Here is a 22317-nt window from a genome sequence, read left to right as displayed (position 1 = left end):
CTCTTGGTGTTGGCTCTGGTCGTGATCCTGGGGTCGAGGGAGTGAGCCCTATAAGGGGTTCTGTGCTCAGCGGGGAGTCTGCTTGGGAGTCTCTTCCTCTCCTTCTCCCTCTGCACCTCCCCCCACTCGTGCACATGTATGCATACTCTCACTCTGTCACAAATAAATAAATTTTAAAAAATGCTTAATGAATATGTGCAATAATGAGCAAAAATAGGTATGCTATGATTTTAAGTTACAGTTTTAGGATACAACTATCCATTGGATATAAAGGACAAAAACAACTAGAAAGTTCACAAAGAAATAACACTGGAAGGAAGTACACTGAAATGGTTATGTCTGGGTGTTAGGCCTTTAGGTGACTTCCCTCCTATTCTCTGAATTTTCCAAGTTTTCTGTGATGATCATATATTACATTCATAATAGGAAAAGAAGTAAAAAGCCTACAAACTGACAACCAAAAAAGTAAAGGAATGCCTGTCCCTTAAAGAGAAGATGAGAAGTTTCTCTGAGGCACTCAGTACAGCTCTAAAGCCAGCTAGGGCAAATGTGCCTTCATCATTCCTCTCCCTATCACATCACATGGTTTGACACTAGTGCCTGCTGACCAGGGGGAGTCCAGAATGAACAATTTCCCTAAGCCCTTAATAATGCCCATAAAGGAAGTCACAAATCAGGGGTCTGATTTCCCGGCGGGGGTGGGGGGCAGGAAAAAACACTATATTGTTGAGGCCCAGAAGACCGTTCAACAGCAAGGAAATATTTGGGCTGTTCTCCAAAACTCCATTTGTGTCTGTGGCATTGAGGCAAAAATCAAGTTTTCTAGATGAACAACCAGATCTGGGTTTTACTCCCAGTTGCTTTGGTTAAGATAGACCCATTCTTATGAACCAAAGATCCACTCTTGATTCTGGCCTTGGACACTGTTTGAATGGAGTGTTCACTCCCACCTGCTTCAAACCTTGGTTAGCCTAGAGAAACAGGAGCTCCTGGAAGTGGTGCTCTTTCTGCCCACCAGCCTCGAGGATGCTGGGGATTGGGCCTATGGAATGTCTCTGATTGGCTCCAGCTGTCTGCCTCTCTATACCACCCACCTACGTCAGGAGGGTCTGACTTCAGGGGCATGGTAAGTACTGGGATTCTTACCAGCTTGCCTCGTTTTCCTGGTCTTCCTCTGGGTCCTCTGGGTCCTGTTATCCCAGGCTCACCCTTTGGACCCATTTCACCCTGGAAAAAAGAAAGAAAAGCAAGAGAGGAATTAGGGCATGTGGGGCAGGCACATCTCTACGGGTCCATCCAAACATTGGTCATGAGGGCAGTGCACTTGATCATTCCAGACCTCTTCCAATGGCCAATGTGGGAGATTGGGAAAGTGATGAGGTCATGTGAAAGGTAGATAGGTTTTTCAAGGAAGAGGAAGGAAGGGAGAAGGTTACCCTGGGTGGGTTATTTATTATCTGAGAGAGACAGCTGCTGGGCAGCCCACATTTTGGTGTTCCAAATCACCATCCTGAATGGCCAAAGTAGGAGAATCCTGCATTTCACTGACACGTGTGCCTGTAACACGGCACAAAGTCAAGGAAAAATGCTTTCCCTTTTAGTCAAAATTTTATGGTGTGTTTTGTTTTGTTTTTAGCACGAATTCCAATCTACGAGTTTTTGAATGACTGGACACAGTTTCGACAGCTATCATCTTTGGAAATTTGCTGCGCATGTAATGACCTTTATTTAGGGTTACACATTTCCCTACTCTTCTGTAAAAACTGCTTTGAGTTCCAGCTTGCTTTCATTTGATTTAGATGAGAACTGTGGGGAAAAATGTTCCAGACATATATTCACATGCTCAATATAATTATTGTAAAAGGCATGGAAAGCAATGTCAACAGTACTCTTAATTGAAAAGCCCTACTCTGAGCTATCAGAACTGAATGCACCAATTGCAGAATTCCATAGTTTAAGGCCAACCTTTTGTCAAATGCATTTCTCCATCATAGTTTCTCTCCTTCCCCATGTTCTTCTAGGATTCCAGAGCCACCTGCTGTTTCTTTGGGTCAGGGACCCCACAGAACATCATTCCTACCTCCAGTTATCCCTCTAGAGCCCAGAATGCACCACCACAAAGCTGTTTAGCAAAAGCAACCATGAGAGTTTCTGTTAGTCTGTAGCCAGTGTCCATGAGGAGCTCCCCCAGGCACTCAGAGAGAACAACAAACACCCAGAAGGCTCTTCACATGGAAGTCAGAGGAAGTAAAACACAGTAGAAAATTTCAGGAAACATTAATATAGAGTAAGGATGAAGCATAAAGCTCTGAAATTATGTCACTTGGCCAATGTAACAAATTCGTCCCTACCCAAGGCATCAGCATCTTGCCACACCAAGAACTATTCTTAAACCTCTGATTTCTTTCCAACGTGTCACATCCACCAGCGTCTAGGCAGTGAAAGAGTGTGGGAGGATAACATGGATTCTATGTTCGTATGATTTTCCTTGGCTATTTAGAGTGGGGGTTCACGGGGTGTTTTGTCTGGCTTGGAGAAAATAGCAGCATAAACAGTATAAGTGGGTTTTTTTTGTTTGTTTGTTTGTTTCTTTTTTTTTAAAGATTGGCAGAAGGAAGTGTGGGCCCTCTCTTTATCAACTGGAAGCAGCCTGTACGTTCTTGATCTAATTTCTAAGACCTAATTATCCTTATCATATCATCTTTGTCTTGAAACAGCCTGCCATGAAAGGGAAAGAGAACTCTAGATGGCAAGTCTAGTAAATGGCTCAGAGGCCAGAGGAGCTGTCATACTCAATTCCACGGTACTTTATTATTCTTTGATGTTCACTCTTGCACTGAATGAAGACCTAGCCTAAATACTTCTAAATCAAATTATTTTTTTCTCTTTTAATGTTTCCTTTAACTTGTTTATATAATTATTTATTTTTAACCCGACATTCCACCTAGGGAATAGCTTGTAGAACAGAGTTTTTGATTGCTTAAGGCAGTGATAAATAATAATAAATTACTATCTGAGGATTGAAATTATTTAAATATGCCCTCCTGGCTGGAGGTCAGATAAAAATTGTTTATTCAAGTTTAGAAAAGAAAACTTCAAGATAAACTTGGAAAACAATTAGGATACTAAGAAAGCATGCATTTGTATGTTTGAAGAATATGCCATGCTCTGAGGTTTAGGGAAAAATGACAACCTCCCAGGTCAATGGCTTTCAGCATAAGGAACCACCATTACAACGTTAGATAGAGGTGTTTTCAGTGGCCAGTTAGGTACGCTCTCACGCTCTCTCTTTATCCCCTGACACCTCCTCTCACCGCCCCTCATTCTTCCCTAGACCCTAACCCTAAGTTAAGGTTTCCAGAAATCTGCCAGTCAATTGCCACTTTCACAATTTTTGTCATATCTGCATGCTATCGTTAGTTGCTCATTATTTTTTCTTTAATTCAACTGAATGAACTCCAGTTTTATTAAGCCTTGTTCCCAGCAAGATATCCATGAAATCCCACGAAATATTTAACTGTTTAAATAAAATCTTTAACTATCAAATAAAAAAATGTTTGCTGTCACCCAGCTAAAATAACTCTGTGTACCTTTGGCGGTACAGGTACCACCCTCGGAGAAGGTCTAAGTTGAGTGCCGCCAGCAATGGCATGAGGCCACAATGCCTGTGCCTCACACTGGGCCCCTTGACCATGGCAGCTCAGACCTGATCCCACTGTCATGATGCCTTCTGCTTCTGAACATCACCATGGCCCTCTTGAGAGGCAGGAAAGGCAAAGAAAGGCCTCTCCACCCAGATGGGGTGTCCTCTCCTTCCCACTGAACTGGAGGGAGGTCTCAGACCATGCTGGCACCCTCTCTCATCAATGTGCGTGGCAACTTGCTCCTCTTCCAAACCAGAACCTTCCATGGCAAAACCCACTTCCTCTGCCCATTGGGCAGAGAGGCAGAGCTCTTTGTGTAGTGCCTAGAAGGTCTAATTTGTTACCAAGGACTCTTTTCACCACTTCTAAGTACTTACTTTCTGCCCCAGCATTCCAGGAAATCCCGGGAAACCCTGTGAAGAGAGCAACACATAGAGTGACTATCTCTGAGAGAGGGCCTGAGAGGGCTGTGGAAGAATGTGATCACTGTTTTCAAGATAAGAGCCCAGTCAGTCAGTCACTCAGTCAGCCAGCCAGTCAGCTGGACAGCCCACAAGGGGCTGCCACTTTCATTGTAGTTTATCATTACATGCAAAGGCCATTACCTTTTCTCCTTTGGGACCCAAGTCACCCCTTTCACCTCTGGATCCCTAGGAGGAAACCACAGGAGAGAGTCAGACTTAATACCCTGGGCGGAAAATTGGAGCATTTCACAATGAAAGCTCCCTAAACCAACACCCTCATTTTATAGGCAAAGAAGTAAGCTCAGAGATTAGGTGACTTGCCCAAGGAAGGAACGAATGCTTTGTGATCTACCTTTTATTTGGACCACAAAGACCCTTTGCATTAATAAAAGACAACTCACAGAAAATTCTGGGTCCCAGATCCTCTCTCATCCTGTAAGAAATTTATCCCCAGGTTCTGGCTGGGTTTTTTTGTTTGGTTTGGTTTGGTTTTTGACAGCTGAGAAGGTTGTGTGATGGAAGCTTAGTCTAAAGACACACGTCAGCCATCTTCCTCCAGTAGCGCCCAAGCAAGCAGTGTTCCGTCTGCACTGGGCACAGCCTTCAGCTGCTCATCTGCTCCAGGTGAACTGCTCTACCTCCACGGAGCTCCTCCCTTGCCCACGTGTCCTGCCTTAGGAGACCCCTCACTGCTCTCTCAGACCAATGACGAAGGACAGGGGAGTACCTAGGAATGGTCACTAGAGTCACTAACTTAAGAGAAACCTGGGTCTGTCCTCTGCTCATCATTGACCCCAGAGCCAACAGCCCAGACCAGGTTCTGGGAAGCCATCAGAGACAAACACTAACCTTTTCCCCTCTGGATCCAGGGTAGCCCTAAAAGAAAGCAAAAGGTACATTTAGGATCAGCCCTATAGAACCTTTCAGTTTGGTGCAAGAGTGGAAGGAATCCCTGAATGTGATGGTGAGGTTTGTCCCCCACCTGGTGCTGCAAGTTTTAGTGGGGGTTGTTACAATAAATACAAAGATGTCCCTGAGGGTTATGTTTATACCAGGCCTAAAAAGAACATTGCTTTTCTTAACCACAAAGGCCTGAAAAAGGTTTCCATCTGCTTTGTCATTCAGAAGCTGGACTCTCCCTGCCCAGAACAGCAGGAAAGACATCTCCATGCCCTGTGTCCTAGGCATGATGTCCCCCAAAGGGCTGACAAAGGCATTCACTCTGGCACTGGGTTTTCCAGTATCTCTGATGTTCCCCAAACCTGGGATGGCAGCCCCACCCAGTCCCCATCTTTGTGGACAGTAGCTGTTCCAGAACCTTAGTGAGAAGACCTGGGAGTGTCCACCTGGACCAACACACTGACCTTGGAGCCCATTGGTCCTCTTGACCCTGGCAAGCCCATCATACCCAGGTCACCTTTTTCACCCTGTGGGAATTAGAAAGGGAGAAAAGACCTACAGTGACTTTACTAGAGAAAGAGAACCCAGGGAACCATGGGCAAGATTAGGATGGAACTAGGGACATCGGGGCTGGCTGGTGAATCTAAGGACCCCACATGCTCCCTTGCTCACTCCATATGGGTTCAAAGCTCCATAGTCCACACTTCATTCTGGTATTTAAGACTAAACATAAAATGAAATTGCCCCAGGCAGAGCAGATCTCCAAACTCAATGCTAAGATGCTATAAATGTGCCATCTGTTCCTGGAGTGGGCTGTGAGAAGGTAGGGGGAGAGCATGGGGGCACTGGGGCCTCACAGGACTAAGTGTCAGCACCCCAAAAAAACTTTACCTGCTTTGTTCTTTGCATAGGGAGGGCCTTTTGGCATTTCCATATACTCTCACCCTAGGTTTGCAGCCAAATAGAGTGAACATCAGCCTCTGGGCATGCATTATTGAGACAGGGGCTAAGACTCATGGGTGGGCTCTGTACTGTCTGTGCCAAAAATTCTATATCAGGGCTAAAAAGTAGAAATAGAAGATACTTGTACCTAATTAAGAATTTTTTTTAGAAGTCACATTAAAACAGGCAAAATTAACTTTAATAACATTTTATTTAATCTAATTATCATTTGAACATACAACCAATATAAAATTAGTGAGGCATTTTACATTCTGTTTTTCGTAATAAATACTTGAAATCTGTTGTGTATTTTACATTTAAATCACACCTCAATTCAGGCGTTAAATTTTCATCCAAAATACTTCATCTGTATTTAGATTTCATAAAATTTAGAGTTGAAAAAGCAGATTCACACATTCAAGTTGCTCCAAACGTGCTTAAAGATTTTCAAATAACTGAACTGAGTAAAGGTCTTTAAATTCAAACTTAAATAAAAAATTCAGTTCCTCAGTTGTACCAGCCACATTTTAAGGACTCATATGGCTAGTTGCTGCCATATTGGACAGTTTAGCTCAGTACAGCGGATTTTTAGAAAAATATCCTTGGGACTTTTCCTAAGAGGGCTGGGAACACAGTTTTCTATTCCCATAATAAATACTGCTGATAAGTAAATCAGAGCATAGAGACCCCCTCAACGCCCAGTGTCCTGCCAACAGATTTCCAGACACAAGCCCCTCTTGGGATCTTTTCAGGGAAACCAAAGAATTACATGCTAACTCTGAGGACAAGGGAGAACCACGGCCCCTGTGAAAGAAGGGAGCAGCCCCTTATTTCTCCCCCCAACAGGGGTAGAGCTGTTGGATAGACCAAGGTCTTGTAGTCCAAGTAAAGGAGAAAGTATTTGGGAATCTGGGCAGTCCTTCTCTTCTCTTCTTCCTCTTCTTAAGGACATGAGTTTCACTATGTACCAAAGGCCAGGGGAAGACATCTTCTCCCCTCATGTTCTGATACCACATGAGCCCCAAGAGTGTACCAAACTTACCCTGGGTCCTTCAGGGCCGACTGGCCCAGGCATGCCAGGAACACCCGGGGGGCCGGGTCTACCCTTCAAAAATGAACAACAAAAGTCAGGACGACTGGGTTTGTTTCCCTCTTTCCAGGAAATAAGATTTGTTTTGGGGGCTCTAAGGAAACTGTGGGGTCCCTAATCAAGCACTCTGGGTTCCTCATCCCCACCTTCCAAAGACTGATAGCCTCAAAAGTGGGGCCACTTAGTTATAAGTTCAAGTCCTTGGTATCACATGTATCAACACATAAGATCTTATTCTACCCAAGGAATGGAAGGTGGGGGGCAAAGAAAGGAAGGTGGTGGAGAAGGAATTCTAAACTTCTTGGCTCTTTGATCTTTAACACCTCTACCCACCCAAATGTCCCTTGCATTGCAATAGGTTCTCCCCAAGGATACAGTGTAGAATGGGATAGGGTTTTATTTGGGGTGCACTAGCAGATGCTGTTGGTACTTCCCCAAAAACTTGTTCACTCGCTCACTGTGTTCATCCCCCAGGGGCTACGTGCTTTGCTGCCACAACTCATTTCTGCAACTGCAACTGTGGAATTTGCCCATGGGCACTTGGAGCTGCCCAATAATTTATGTACCTGTTCTCCCTGCAGCTAACAGCTCAACTCCCTTACCTCAAGGCAGGACAAACTCTGTGGTGCAGTTCACACTCCAGAGTTCCCCCAGGAATGAGGCTGAAGATGGACTTCATCTGACATCGCGCCCAAGCTGGGCTTCTTCCCCTACACCATCCAGGTCCCCTGGCCCTCAGGATCCTCCTGAGAGACCTCCCAGAAGTCATTCGCTTGCACATGGCACACATGGCCTCTACCTCTGCTTCTAGGGAAACCAGCCTAAGCCAGGAGCTATGGAAGAGCAAGGCTTATAAGAGAAAGCAGGAGCAGGGACTTGGGGTCCATCTCAACCTCTGCAGCCATTGGCTAATTTCACAGCTAGCCTCGCTAGACACGTGGAAGGCTCAACCCCCTAAACCAGAGATCACAAATGCTGGCATGTGTACTGGTTTCTGCTCTTGCTGCCCATCTTCATGGCAGATGTCACTGATCTATCATGGTCCTCATTAGTTCTGAGCATGGAGATCATCCAAGAATCCTTTCCAGCCCAGCATTTCTGATAACCACTGTGACTTGCCTGGAGCTATGATCTGGGTCCTGGAGGGATGTAATTTTGTGTTGCAAAGGTTTGTTTGAGGCTTTTGTTGATAATAAAACCATTTGAGTAAAACATTTAAGCAGAGAAATAGTAATTTATATTTAGAATCATGGGCATCTTTTTTGGCCAAAGTCTTGCACCTTCTTCTATCCCCAAGACCCACAGTTTCAGTGCCAGCATCCATTGACCACAGTGAGTGGCTGCTGGTTTACTCTTTCCTGACATGAATGAGAGTCTTGGTGACATGTGTTTGGTTCACTCAGAGTGCCTGTGACCTTAAGTAACTCCCATTTATTTCAGCTGGGCCAAAAGGCAAAAGCCATTTGCTTCTGTCTTGCACATTGTTCCAGTGTAATCAAATAGACAGTGAGAGTCATTTCATGCCACTCGTTGGGGCCTTGGAGGGTTTCTCTAACGGGTGGTAGGATGAGATGGTCTGAGGTTGGGGGAAATCTGGCCAGGCTTGGCAGCCCCTGGGAGAAGTCCACGTGTCTGGCAGTAGCAGGCTCTATCTAGCTCTTGAGCAAAAGAACAGGCAGAAAGAGCCCCCTGTCATCATCAGAATGGCAGTGTGATCACTGTCCGCCTGGGTATTGGGGCCGGAAGAAGTGCACTGCTGGTTCCCCCTACCCCTGGAAGTGCATGCACACGTGCGCACACACACACACCACCCCTCACCCGTGGAACACAGTTGCCCATGTAATGCTGACAGAACAGCATGGACCATACCTTCCTTCCTGGTAGGCCAAGCTCCCCCTGTGAATGGAGAAGACAGGTAAGCAGAGGCTGCTTGGGAAGAGAAGTTCTGGAAGCACAGAGCTTAGTAGGGCTGATGGCTGGGCATGATCATATGGCTTGGCTGCTCGGCTGCTCACAGCACCCCTGCCATGTCAGTGGGCCAAGATGAAATACACCAGTGGGGTCTCACAGCTGCAGCAGCAGCCCTGTCATTATGGAGCCCATCCTCATGCACTAAGGCAGAATTACCACATGCTTTGAAATCTCAACCAGAAAATTCTCTGACATCCCCAGGATATAGGCTGGAATTACCAAGGAGAGGTAGACTAAAGAAAGTAATGGCTCATACCTTTTCTCCTTTTGGTCCTATCTTGCCAGGAAGTCCCGGTGGACCCTACACCATCAAGATAAGAAATGAAGAAGTATATATCAAACCAAGGCAGGACAGGTGGTAATGGAGGCAGGACTAGGAAGGAGGCTCTTGGTGTACTGGACTCCTCCAGCAGCGTGGTTCCCTGTGCAGACTCAGGGCTCCAAAGACCCATGAAGGACATTCTTGTGCCTTCCAACCTAGTCTCCCTGTCCTCTTCTAGCTTTCTCTGAGCTTTGTTTCCAGTGGTGCCATGGTTACAACTAAAGAGTCTTCAAGAAAAGCTGTTTGCTGAAAACAAGATGCTTCGCCACTTCTCTCATCTTTCCAGCTGCTCTCACCAGCTCTCCCTGGGGCCCTGACAAGGGGGAAGTTTTGCTTCGCGCAGGAGCAGCCAACTTAGCAATTCCTGTGCTGGATCTACGGGCACCAGGTACAGTGAAAGCCTCCCTTAAGATGTTAAGAATGTGGGCAATGTCTTTCTCTGCTTGACTTATTTCACTAAGCATTATCTCCTCCAGTGCCGTCCATGTTGTAGCAAATGTTGAGAACTCATTCTTTCTGATTGCTGAGTAATATTCCATTGTATATATGGACCACAACTTCTTAATCCAGTCATCTGTTGCAGGGCATCTCGGCTCCTTCCACGATTTAGCTATTGTGGACATTGCTGCTATGAACATTGGGGTGCATATGGCCCTTCTCTTTACTACGTCTGTATCTTTGGGGTAAATACCCAGTAGTACAATGGTGGGGTCATAGGGTACCTCAATTTTTAACTTTTTAAGGGACCTCCACACGGTTTTCCAGAGTGGCTGTACCAACTTGCATTCCCACCAACAATGTAGGAGGGATCCCCTTTCAGCAATCAGAAAGAATGAGTTCTCAACATTTGCTACAACATGGACGGCACTGGAGGAGATAATGCTTAGTGAAATAAGTCAAGCAGAGAAAGACAACTATCATATGATTTCTCTCATCTATGGAACATAAGAACTAGAATGATCAGTAGGGGAAGAAAGGGATAAAGAAAGGGGGGGTAATCAGAAGGGGGAATGAAACATGAGAGACTATGGACTATGAGAAACAAACTGAGGGCTACAGAGGGGAGGGGGGTGGGGGAATGGGATAGACCGGTGATGGGTAGTAAGGAGGGCACATATTGCATGGTGCACTGGGTGTTATACACAACTAATGGATCATCGAGCCTTACATCGGAAACCGGGGATGTACTGTATGGTGACTAACATAATATAATAAAAAATCATTATAAAAAAAAAAAAAAGAATGTGGGCAATGGTGCGTTTTTGTCCCATTTCCCAGACACATGCGTGAGGCCGACTCCAGCTTGGGGATTCTAGCACCTACTACACTAAAGCTTGGTACATCCACAGCCAGAATGCAGCTGCTTTTTTGCTCACACGTCTATGAAATGCTCAGTGGGCTAACTGCTTTCCACATTCCCTAGTACAGCGGAGAGGAAATCCATCAAACGCCACCAGGCCACTACTTCATCCCCAAGATCTGCAGGTGAACACGCCTAACACAAAGCCTATTTGAAATATGATGCCTATGAGACTTGTCCAAATACCAAACAGCCCCCTCAGCTATCACATTAGAATCCCCTGTGGATCAAGACCAAGATCAATTACATCTCAATTAAAGGAGAGGGGCACAGGCACCAGGAATTTTTGAAGCTCCCAGGGGATGCTAATGAACAGATAAGTTTGGAAACCACCATCTTTGGTTTATTCTCCTGTTTGGTCTGGGGGGGGGCGGGGGGAGTGTTGTTGAGTGTTGTTTCATTTCCTTTCCTACTCTCCCCCTTCTCTCCCTCCCCTTCCCCCACTCACCACTTTTTTCACCCTCCCATCTTCCCCTCCTCTCCACTTCTCTCCCTCCTGGTCTGGGTACCCTCGTGTGGAAAGAGGGCTTCCTGGGAGGGGGGCCTCACCACCCCACCTCCACAGCCACCCACCCAGTGACCCACTGGGGACTGCACTAGCCCCACCACCTGGCCCTCAGTGCTGCACCCCTTCATTTCAGAGCTGCGTGGGCCAGCTTGGGTGGATAGTGCAAGGTGCAGGGTATACAAGTCCTCAAGGATCAAAGCCCAGGAAGCACCAGTGGGCACCAGTGCTCCCAGAAAGTGTGACTCAGAGGGGCAGAGGTTCCCCACTCCCCAAAGCCTGGGAGCCCAGGGTGACAGAGAGCCCCAGGACCATGCACATGCCCAGCAGGATGAATGAATACTGTTCCATTCTCTCATTTCTTATTATCGGGCCATTGTGCCCTAGCTCAGGGCTTCTCAAGCTGTGATGTGCAGATAATTCAGTGGGGGGGGGGGGTCTTGTTAAAATGCAGGTTCGGATAGCAGGGGTGTGTGTATGAAGGGGGAGGGCAGAATGAGATTCTGCATTTCTAACAAGCTCTCAGGTGATGCCAATGTTACTGGTCCACAGATCTCACTTTCCTTGGGAACAGCATTTTACGCTGTGTTCTAAGGCAACAGACGGGGTGCAACCCCCCCACCCCCAGATGGGCAGTACATTCTCCGCACAACTCACACGATTGCATGAGGTTTGAGGTGTACAAGCATGGCTAGAGAGCTGCCGGTCTGAAGTCAGCAGAGAATCCCCCTTTCCCTCCCATGGCCTCTGGTCCTCACGTGCGCTGAGACCCAAGGAGACTGCCAGGGGTGGGAAGATGGAAATCCACGGGACAGGTGCCCCTCAAGGGGCCCATCCTGCCTTTCTGCAGACTTCCCAGCCCTGCTGTGGCAGTCTCTGGGTAATTCTGGGTCCAAAGGCCTGTTTTTATTGCATTCAACAAATATTTATGGAGAGCTTAGGACAACCCGTGCCCTGGTGTGGGCTGGGCACAACATGTGAACAAGATAATAGGCAATGTCCCTGCTCTCAAGACCAGGGGTGGGCAAACTGTCTCTGTTAAGAGGCAGATAGTGAATATCTTAGACTCTGCCTTGGATACAGTATCTCTGGTCACGCCACTTATCTCTGCCCTTTTGGCACAAAGGCACCCAGAGACAGTATAACTTTGATTATAAAAACAGACGGCCGCCAGACCCATAGGCCACAGCTGCTCAGTTCTTGCCAGAGAGCTTATATTTTACAAAGGGAAGACCAGAGAGACCAGGGACAATAACAAAACCAATAAGAACACCATTGGGATGGACGTGATGGGGAAGCTCCTCTAGACTGGGTGGTTGAGGAAGGCGTTTCTAAGAAGCTGGCCTGTAAACTGTTCTGACAAAGGAGCTAGCTGGCCATGGTAAAAATCAGAGGGAAGAACATTCCACACAGCCAGAGCTATAGGCACAAAGGCCATAAGGCTGCAAAGAGCTTGGCATGCTTCAGGACCCAAGAAATGTGCATCGGGTGGGCAATGTTGGTGGTCTGAGACAATGTAAGAGAAACAGGTAGGGTCCTCTGGGGGGTGGGGTGGGGGGCTCTGTAACCCAGGGTGAGGAATTTGGCTCTTAGTCTCCTGGAATGGGAAGCCATAGGAGAGGTTACCCAGGAAGGGTTGACAGAATTCATAAGGCACGTGGGCAACTGACTCCTGCCTGTACTCTCTTTTCCCTCTCCATGGCAGGCCCCAAGCCCCAGGCTGGGGGTGTTCCTCCTTGATGGATTCCCTGCTCCCAGGCAGGCCAGAGGAGCCAGGGCCTATGAGACAGGGTCTCTGGAAGGTACTCTTGTTTGCCTAGAAAATCGTTTCTCTAACACTGTGCCTGCTCTTCACTCTTCCCTTTAGCTTCAGTGGGAAGGGGTAGGCTGCCAGGTTACAGCATCTGGGGGCCAAATGAAGCTCAGAGGAACAAGTTCCCCATCACCTCTCCACTTTCCTGCACCAAATGCAGGCACTTCTCTGGCTACTGGCAAGCGTCAATGGTCAAGAAGGGGCAACCCATTGTCACCAAGTGTTTGATGATAATTAATATAACAATCACATCCATCCAGGCAGCAGCTCATTTGGACCCCTCACCACCACCAAAATCCAGTAGTGCAGGGGTAATTATTATCCCCATTGCAGAGATGAGAAAATCAAGGCTGGGAGGCCAGAATTCACCCAGAGAAGAAGAATCAGTGTGCTATCCATGTGGCTCTGGAGCTGGAGGTGAACTAGAGAAGGAAAAACAGCTCCCATATCACTTTAAAAGGGGCAGCTCTAAGAGACTTTCCAGCGGGCTTCACTGCTCTGAACAGAAGACAGCAGGAGAGGATGTGATGGAATGTACCAACCTGGGGGCCAGGAGGTCCAGGGGAGCCGAGCAATCCCTGCGCGCATGAGGCCTGCGTGGTCTCCAGTTCCAGGATGAGATTCTTCATGTCTGGGGAGAGAAGCTTCAATGCAAAGCAACACACGGTGATAGGTCAGACTTGGGGGGCAGAAGAAGGGTCACCACCCTGGACACAGACCTGTTCCCCAGGCCAGTCCTCAAGACTGTTGGTTCCCTGACATCCCAAAGGGTGTCCCAAGAAGACGACCTCCTGAGCCCCCAGTTCCTGTTCTCTCTTGAGACATACCTGGCTTGAATGGGTTATAGAGATAGAATAGCCACTTTGGATGGAGTTAGGAAGCTCATTTCAGGGGCCTTTATCCAATGTCTAGGATAGCACTGTCTGACAGAAATAAAATGCAAGCCACCAGTGTGAGCCACATAGGTAGTTTTACATTTTCTGGTTGCCACATAAAAAAAGGTAAGAAGAAAGAAGTGAAATTAATTTTAATAATATATTTAATCCAATATGTCCCAAATATTGTCATTTCAACATATATTTAATATTAAAAAATACTAATGAGACAATTTACATTCTTTTTTCATACTGAGTCTTCAAAATCCAGTGTGTATTCCATATGTACAGCACGTCTCAACTAGAAATGGCCTCATTAAAAGTGTTTAAGTCACATATGGCTAGTGGCCACTGCATTGGGCAGTAGAGGTCTTAGAATTTCTGGAAAATTTTGAGAATCCCAAGTCCCTAGAATATCCTGGCCTGTTGTCTTCTAGCTCAGCTTCCCAAATCCTGCTCTTTCCCTCTTCACAAACTCTGTTCCGTCTCACACCTCAGTATGGCTATCGAGGGACCATTTCCTGTGTCCCCTCACGGAAACAGCCTACATTCAATACGGGCTGTGGAAGGGAATTTCATAAATACTTGGGAAGAAAGGGGAAATTCCGTATCTAAGCAGTTGAAGGGAGCCTCAAAAGTTATAAATTCACCTCATTGCTCTCAGGAAGACGGGACACTTTGCCAAATCCAATTTCCTGCTGAGAAGAATCTCCCTCCCTAACTTATTTAGGACAGTGGGAGAACGTACACACAAGAAACTGCAAAACGCCCATTCTAGGGTTCAACCTGCTGCATGAGAGTAAAGGATTGGATCCCTCAAGAAGAATCTGGAGGCCACTCACCTCATATGAGGGGACGTGAGGGGCTGTGTGGCGGGCACTGGGGAGCCTGCATTTCTTTTTTCTCACCAGTCCTAAGGTACTCACCAGACTTCGGCCCCCTCTGAAGAATGGTGGTGGGAACAGCGGGGGTGGAGGGGGCGTCAGGAGGCAGCATGCTCTGGGGCCACCACGCTTCTTCTGATCCAATCCGGGAAGAGCTGTGCAGAGAAAATGGCTGCTCATTAGTGTGAGGGCAGTGCTGGGGCCTCTGTCATGCCCAGTGAATCCTAGGGAGACCCATGCAGACACCCCAGATTTCTGAATCTGATCTCTAACCCGCTAGACGTGAGTACACCTTCTGTTTGCTACTTGATGGACCCCTCCCCCAGGCTCCGCTGAATGAAGATGGTTAATAAACAAGCAGATGGTATGGACACTGCGACCATAATAAGGTCCATTTCTCCCTCTTCAGGGACTGATTTGTCATTTTATAGATGTGACAAGGAATGCGAAGTTCAGACTTATAATGCACTTCTAGTAGCTGAGGAGAAGGAAGTGTTGTTAATTATTTTGACAGTGTGCTCAGAGGGAATTGTTCAGGGAGGGGGCAGCCAGGGCCCAAGGTGACACTGATTATAAGAGACCCAGAGCCCTGATTTAAAAACATCTGTTTGACTCTAGACTCTACCCACACAGTTGGTGTCACCCATGTTCACTAAAGAGTTTACAGTCGAATGACTCAATACATGGGTGTGAGGAGATGAAAGGAGGGCCCTGGACCCTGGTAGCTTTATTGAACATGGGGTCTTGCCCTTGTTCAATGTTAGCGTATGCTTCATGTTGAAGTACACCTTACAGAAAGGATATAGATCATGAGTCTATGGCCCAATAGATTTCTGCAAAGTGAACACACCCTCGAAGCCAGCCCCCGGATCAAAACACACAACTCCCCAGCATCCACAAGCCCCACAAGCTGCTGTCCAATCTCCGCACTCCTCCCTCCTCCCTCCTCACCATCCTGACTTCTAACCCCAGGGAGTCACTGTATCTATTCTGGAACTTTATATAAAGGGAATCAGACAACATGAACTCTTGTGTTTGGCTTCTTTGCTCAACATAGCATTTGAGGGGGTCATTTGGCTGTTGCTCGTAGTTGTTAATGCTGAATAGAGTTCCACTGTGTGACTAGACCACGATCTACTTATCCATTCCACAGCTGCTGAACATTGGGTCGATAACCATTACACACTCCACCAGAGTGGCTACACTAAAAAGGACAGAAAAAAACAAATGCTGGCAAGAACGTGGAACAAACAGAACTCATACATTGGCTGGGAGGAGCGTAAGTTGGTTCAACCCCCTTGCAAAACCACTTGGTATCGTCTCCTGAAGCTGAATACTGGCATCCCCTACAGCCCAGCAATTTCACTCCTAGCTACTTACCAACAGACAAGTGGGTATATGTTCACCAAAAAAGTTCATGTGTACTAAAATATCCACAATGCTAATACCCAATACAGCCACAAGCTGTAATCTTACAGTTCCCAGTTTGGGTCTCATGATGGTACCCTCTACCCCTTCGTCGAACCTCTGGCCTCACAGAATGTGGGCAGGTCACTTCACCGCGTGCCTCCCGGCCCTGAACCCAGCAGGTTCAGTCTTCTCTCTCAGGGGCCCGTGCTTGCCTATTGTTCGCACCCTGGGCTCCAGGACCTGGCTGAGGACCTCAGGCAGCTAGCTGTGGGTGCTCCTCAGGAATGGCTGCCCCGTGCACACCCACACGCTCCCTCCCCAATGTAGGAGCATCCCACGAGCCTGTGCCAGTGGTCCTCGGCCTCTCTGACCCCGTGCCTCCTTTTGTAAGAAATATTTTGTGAAGACCCTTTTATTATCCTAAATGAGATTCATAAATAATACAACATACACACACAATTTAAAAAATCAATACAATCTTACAGCAGCCAGATGTGGGGGCGGCCTGTCAGGGCCATGGAAGCGGTGAGGACAAAAAGGAAGGGACCAATGCAAACATTATTGAGGAGAAGGAAATGGGGTGTGGGGCAGTGTGTCATAGGAGCACAAGAGGAGGAAGTGTCAAGGGTGGTTTTGAGGTTGCAGGGGCATGGGACCACAGTGATCAGAGTAAGAGATGGAAAAGTTGGAGGAGGCACTGATTTGTGGGGAAAGCTGTCAAATTTGGTGTTAGATATTTGTTGATTCGAGCACATGCTTTGCCAGGCACTGGGCCAGGCTGCGGGGGGTTGGGGGAGGTGCAGAAAGATACCTGACTGCTGCTCCCGACCTGCAGACGGTAAGGCCTGTGGAGCTTGAATAGCTGCCAAGGCCCTTCTGCTCATATCCTACTCGTCCCCTCCACCCACACCTAGCCTAATCCTGGAGACTCTTGTTCCTTCATCATAACTGTCAGGTGCTGCCTCCACCAGGAAGCTTTCCTTGACTTCCCAGGCCAAGGTTGAGTCCTGCCATGTTTTTCTCTGGGTTTACCCCCATGTTAGCTCTTACCTGTGGGATAGAACATTTTCCTTGTATCTCCCTCACTATAGTGCTTTCTGGGAGGATGGGAGCCAGTTTTTAATCCCCAGGTTCTAGCACAGTCTCTGACATACACTAGATATTCCACAAATGCTTGCTGAATTCATAATAATAATAATAATAATAATAATAATAATAAAAACCCAAACACTTACCACATGCTTAGGCACCACTGAAGTGCTTCACACCTATAAATTCACCTAATCCTCAGAGCAACCCTGAGAGTTAATACTATTGTTATCATCACCCCCACTTTACAGATCAGTTAACTGAGGCCAAGAAGTGAAGCAACTTGCCCAAGGTCATACAACTGGCAGCCTGGTTCTAGGGTTCTTCCTCTTGATCTCCACACTCTTCCACATGTGGGTGGAAACACAGGTCAGGAGCTCAGAAGAACGCAAGGGGTTCCCATAACAACCACTTGAGATATATAGTATCAAGGGCTTCCAACCATCAGGAGCACAGGTGTAGTTGCCTGAAACTGGCCCTATTGGCTCATTATGAGGGAAGACACACCCCAGGGGACTGCACAGCATCTCATAAGAGGGTGTTAGAAAGGGTTTGTACTAGGATTTGGGCATTCACTAGGTGATACTGGGGGAGACTCTTGAGGAAGCGAAGTCTGGCTTTGCTCTGGACTGGATGCAGTCGGGAAGCAAGACTTAGTCTATGACTACCTTGATTCTTATCTAGAAGAAGGGAAGAGCAGAGGAAGACTGAAGCTGGGGTAGTAAAACAGCAGCAGTCACTCAAATTAGCAAGGACAGAAGGATGGTTGGTCATGTTTACAGTTGGATGGCAGTCTTGTTTTGCCTGTGTCTGATACAGTGACACAGTGGCCTTATTTTTGTCTTGGACCGTCACAGTCCCAGACTGGCCTTGTCTGATGCTGTTCTATGAAACGGATTTCGTCCAATAGAACACAGTGGCCTAGCTGTGAGGGGCAGATGGGTTCCACCTGTCATGGGCTGCTTTCTCTCTCTCAGGGGGAAAAATACGACAGCTACATTGTTATAAAACTTGACATCAATGACAATCATATTCCCCTTCAAATTCGTTCAAGTGTCTTTCCTAGAGTGTTGCATAAGCTCCGAAGGGCAGCTTCCATTGTGCCCCCCTGCCCTGGGTACAGGGCAAAAGTGGCAGCTGCACACCGGTGCTCTAGAGCTCTCTCGGCGCCCCCCAGTGGCACTTTCTCCTTTGCCACTCTCCAGCCTCAGCAGACAGCTAAGGGCTGTGGTTGCAGTTTTCCGCAAAGCCTCCGCCAGCCAGGAGCACCTGGGAGGCTGGCACGTTCACATGGCTAATGTGCACTCCTCACCATTGATTTTTCCAGACCATATATGGTCTCCAGTGCCTCCCTTCACCCCACATTGTCTGTGGTCTTCCACGGATGAAAGACCCTGAATCATTTAAAGCAATTCTCTTATTTCTTCCTGGAAACTGGAGAACTCTTTGGTGAACATAAATGATCAGTTGCTTTTCCTGCTGGGGCATCTGGATTGTTCACCTCTCCCCATCCCTCCTCACCCTTTCCCCCTTGACCTTGACTTCACTTTCAGCAGGTGAAGAGCATCTATTTCTGCCCACCCCCCAACTCCCTGGAGATGTTTGTTTTTAGCACAGTCTAGTTTATTTACGGCTCCTTCCAGCTCAGAATATTTCCATCAGGTGGATGCGTTTGGGAACAGCTTCACGCCCCTCCCTCCCCGTCAACTAAGCCAGGACTTCACATGTCTATTTTGGTGTCATCCGAGTGGCCTGTGGGTCTCACTCAGGACTACGCTGCCTCCATGGAATCGTGTCTAAGCCCAGGGTCCAGCTTGGAAAAGCCCCAGCAGGCTCTGTGGTAATGGAAACAACCACGTGTGTGTGAACACGGGGCCTGCAGAAACCCGGGTACGCCGCGTGGCTCAGGCCCAGGCAGCTGCCTTGGAAATGCCAACTCCGACAGAATTTCAGGACCACTTGCCCTGACTTAAAGACACTGAAGTCATACTGTACGTGGCCGCTGCAGTGCCAGTTCATGGGTAGAAATAATGCTGGGTCTAATGCAGGCTTGTGGCAAATGTCAGATTTTTGGTTTTGTTTCTGTTTTATTTGCCATTGTAGATGCTGGCTTTGCCTTTTGCACTCACAATACCCACTTGACTCAGGCACATCCTTGGAAAGTGTGATTCACTCGAACTTACTCCTGGAAATATAGGGACTTGGATCAAAGAGTATGAGTCTGGGTGCAAGTGACCATGTGACCCAGCACAACTCATTTCTGAGACTCGGATTCCTTACCCACACCACAAGGAGTTTGGCCCAAACCATCTCCAAATTCTGTTTTCATACATACGACACCACTGTGTCCACCTGCAGGTCCCACTCATGAGACCAGCCCATCCATAGGGTACAAGAGACAGCCTTTCTGTTTCTGCCTCCTGTTTTTGCAGCAAGCGGTACCCCTCCCCCGCCCCCTGCCCAATCACGCAAATGTATCATCAGAAGCCACCAAAGGAAAGAAGTCACCTAAACCTCCTGCCTTTGTAGGGTGGGAAAATTCTAGGTGTAGCCATATGCTAACTATTCTGCAAGTGCTCACAAAGTTGGGGGGATGTTCAACTTCTTACTTCTGCCTCCTCCTGCTTTGGGGCCTTCCCTGCCTGTTGAACTTGCATCAGAAGGACAAGAGAAGAGAAGAGGTGAAGGGCACGTGCTCCATGCAGCACCAAGTGTCCTGACCATGAGCCGAATGCCTCAGCTGCAGTGAAGTTCTCATGATAGCTGGCTTCAGTTTGCTCAAAGTTTTTTTTCATTCACTGATTCCAGAGAAGGCTACACCCTACATCTTTCTTCTAACCCCCACACACGTACCCCACACACCCTGAAAAGCAAATTCTGATCCTAAAAGTTGAAGGTATTTGAACCTCTCTGAAAGACCACAGTAGGAATTTGCTGTCTTGCAATTTGGCCTTGCATGGGCATGGGGAACAGGTAAGGGCACAACCTGCCAAGAATATGATTTGGCAGTTTGGTGGCTCCTGTCTCTGGGGCAGTAGCCACATGACCCAAGCCGTCAGCCTGGAGAATAATGGAGAACATCTTGGCCACCCAATCCCATGGCTGGCCCCAGGAGCAGCTCCTTCAAAGCCAAAGGAGCAGCAGCAGCCAGCCTGCGACCTCAAAGTTAAGGTCACAAGAGGGGCACACACAAGTACACACACATGAGTGTGTATACCAAGTCCCCACCAACTCCACTGCCAAACCCCTTTATGTGCAATTCCAACACTGGTCGCGAAGTTTAAGACTTAAATAAGGCTGAAAGCACCCAGAGCAAGTCTGTTTCTCAAGGCTTTTTTCTAAAACCATGCACACATCACATATGCAGGCATACAACACACACACACACACACACACACACAACTCACCCGAGCAGCAAGCTGAGGAACAGAGCAGTCCTGAAATGGTGAGCAGGTGAATGAGGCTGAGTGATAGAGCGGTCATTGTGGGTAAGGCCCAAGGAGGGACTGGCCAGGGAACATACACTGGCGACAGGCTGAGATTTGTCACGCCTCTGGGCACTCCCCGCTGGGCATTTGGGGTGGGAGTCGGCCAATCCCGGCTTTGGTGTTGCTTCTGGTCCAGATGTCAGGGGTCCAGAGGCCAGTCCTCTGCTCCCGGGAGCAGGAACAGATAGGCAGGGCTCTGGCCTCACCAGAAGCTGCACTGGGGGCGACTTGGAGGAGGAAGAGTGCACCCGTCCCAGGGAAGGAGCTGAGGTTGGGAGCCCAGAATCCTGATCACCCCCGCCAGCCGAGAGGAAATGGGAGTGTAATTTGTCTAAAAGGCTGCTTTTCATTTAGCTCAGAAACTGCCCCTGTCAATACTGTTCTGGCAAGCCTCAAAGTCCACCCCCACTGCGATTGTTCAGGGGGAATCTGCCCTCCTCTACTTCAGGGAAGACCTCTGTCACCAGGGTCTTGGCTCGCACCATGTCTGAGCCAAGGTGCTGCTAGCAAGCTAAACTTAATTTTTAAAATTATACAAATTTTAAAAAGATATATATATATCCAAAGGGTTGGTGGAGCAAACCTTTTTAGATGAATCCTGCCTGTAAAACAATAAAGTGGCATGTACCAGATACATGTGGAATCTGATAACTTTATAGACATACCCAATGCACAATCATGCATACACACACACACAATTCTAGTAAAAATCATCAGCTACTGCAGGAGTCAGAAGACTTTTTCCAGAAGGGCCAGATAGTAAATATTTAAGGCTCTGTGGGCTGCATGGTCTCTGTTACAACATAGCTCTACTGTTATACATGAAAGCAACCAAAAACAATAAAGGAACGTGGTTGCGTCTACTAAATCTTTATTTACAAAAATAGGAAGCAGGCTGGATTGGGCCCGCAGGCTGTAGTTGGCTGACCCCTGAGCTACAGCCTTCAGAAGAGAGGATATTCCTTGTATGCATTCATTCATTTACTGTTTTGTTCATTCAGAAACACACATCGAATGCCAAATGTATGCAAGACCCAATGACTAGACACAGTCTAGTTCTGTTCTCAGAAACACAGTCTAAGACATCAGAGAACGCATGGAAGGCACGGAGTGCTCAGTCCTAAATCCCAGACTGTTGCGGAAATATCAGCGGCATCACATTTTCCCAAATTCCCCTGTGCTGGGTCATATTCCTGCAGCGCTTCATTCTTCAAATCCCATTCAAAAGCCCTTGGAGATGGAAGTTTTGCCACTTTTTAGCACCAAAGGCATTTCCTATTTTACCATTCAACATCAAACTGTTCCTACAAAGGTTTACGCATGTAAACCACTCAGTTGTACTTTGATTACTGTAAAAACAAAGGAGACTGGCCTAGGTGGTTCCTGAGGTCCTGTCCTGCTCTGCTGGTGTTCAAATCTCTATTTTGAACCCAATGACTCAGGCCCGCGAATGTCTCTTTCTGTCTCTTTTCCATGTTGCTCTCCTTCTGCAACTCTCTTTTCTGTCTCGTTCTGTCTCTGCCTCTGCCTCATTCTCTGTCTCTGTCTCTGTCTCTGTCT

General features: G+C 47.5%; 1 protein-coding gene across 4 annotated transcripts in view; it reads right to left on the bottom strand.

The window, feature by feature from the left end:
* COLQ (collagen like tail subunit of asymmetric acetylcholinesterase) overlaps window positions 1-22317 on the bottom strand; it is an 80045-nt gene that overhangs the window by 37253 nt on the left and 20475 nt on the right. For 2 of the 4 annotated variants that reach the window (XM_087870183.1, XM_045791717.2), the window contains exons 2-11: window positions 14813-14925; window positions 13554-13655; window positions 9268-9312; window positions 8910-8936; window positions 6993-7055; window positions 5473-5535; window positions 4958-4984; window positions 4250-4294; window positions 4022-4057; window positions 1147-1227 (exon numbers count right to left, since the gene is read on the bottom strand). In XM_087870183.1, coding sequence (XP_087726309.1) covers window positions 1147-1227; window positions 4022-4057; window positions 4250-4294; window positions 4958-4984; window positions 5473-5535; window positions 6993-7055; window positions 8910-8936; window positions 9268-9312; window positions 13554-13655; window positions 14813-14925 — 602 coding nt within the window. Of the gene's footprint in view, window positions 1-1146; window positions 1228-4021; window positions 4058-4249; window positions 4295-4957; window positions 4985-5472; window positions 5536-6992; window positions 7056-8909; window positions 8937-9267; window positions 9313-13553; window positions 13656-14812; window positions 14926-20676; window positions 20788-22317 lie in introns of those variants that run through there. The other 2 variants (XM_087870182.1, XM_087870184.1) reach the window with 2 other exon arrangements.

Source organism: Ursus americanus, chromosome 20, assembly GCF_024610735.1.
Source record: "Ursus americanus isolate L20-20 chromosome 20, mUrsAme1.1.p, whole genome shotgun sequence".
In the NCBI taxonomy this organism is placed as follows: Eukaryota; Metazoa; Chordata; class Mammalia; order Carnivora; family Ursidae; genus Ursus; species Ursus americanus.
This window is presented reverse-complemented; position numbering and strand designations above follow the sequence as displayed.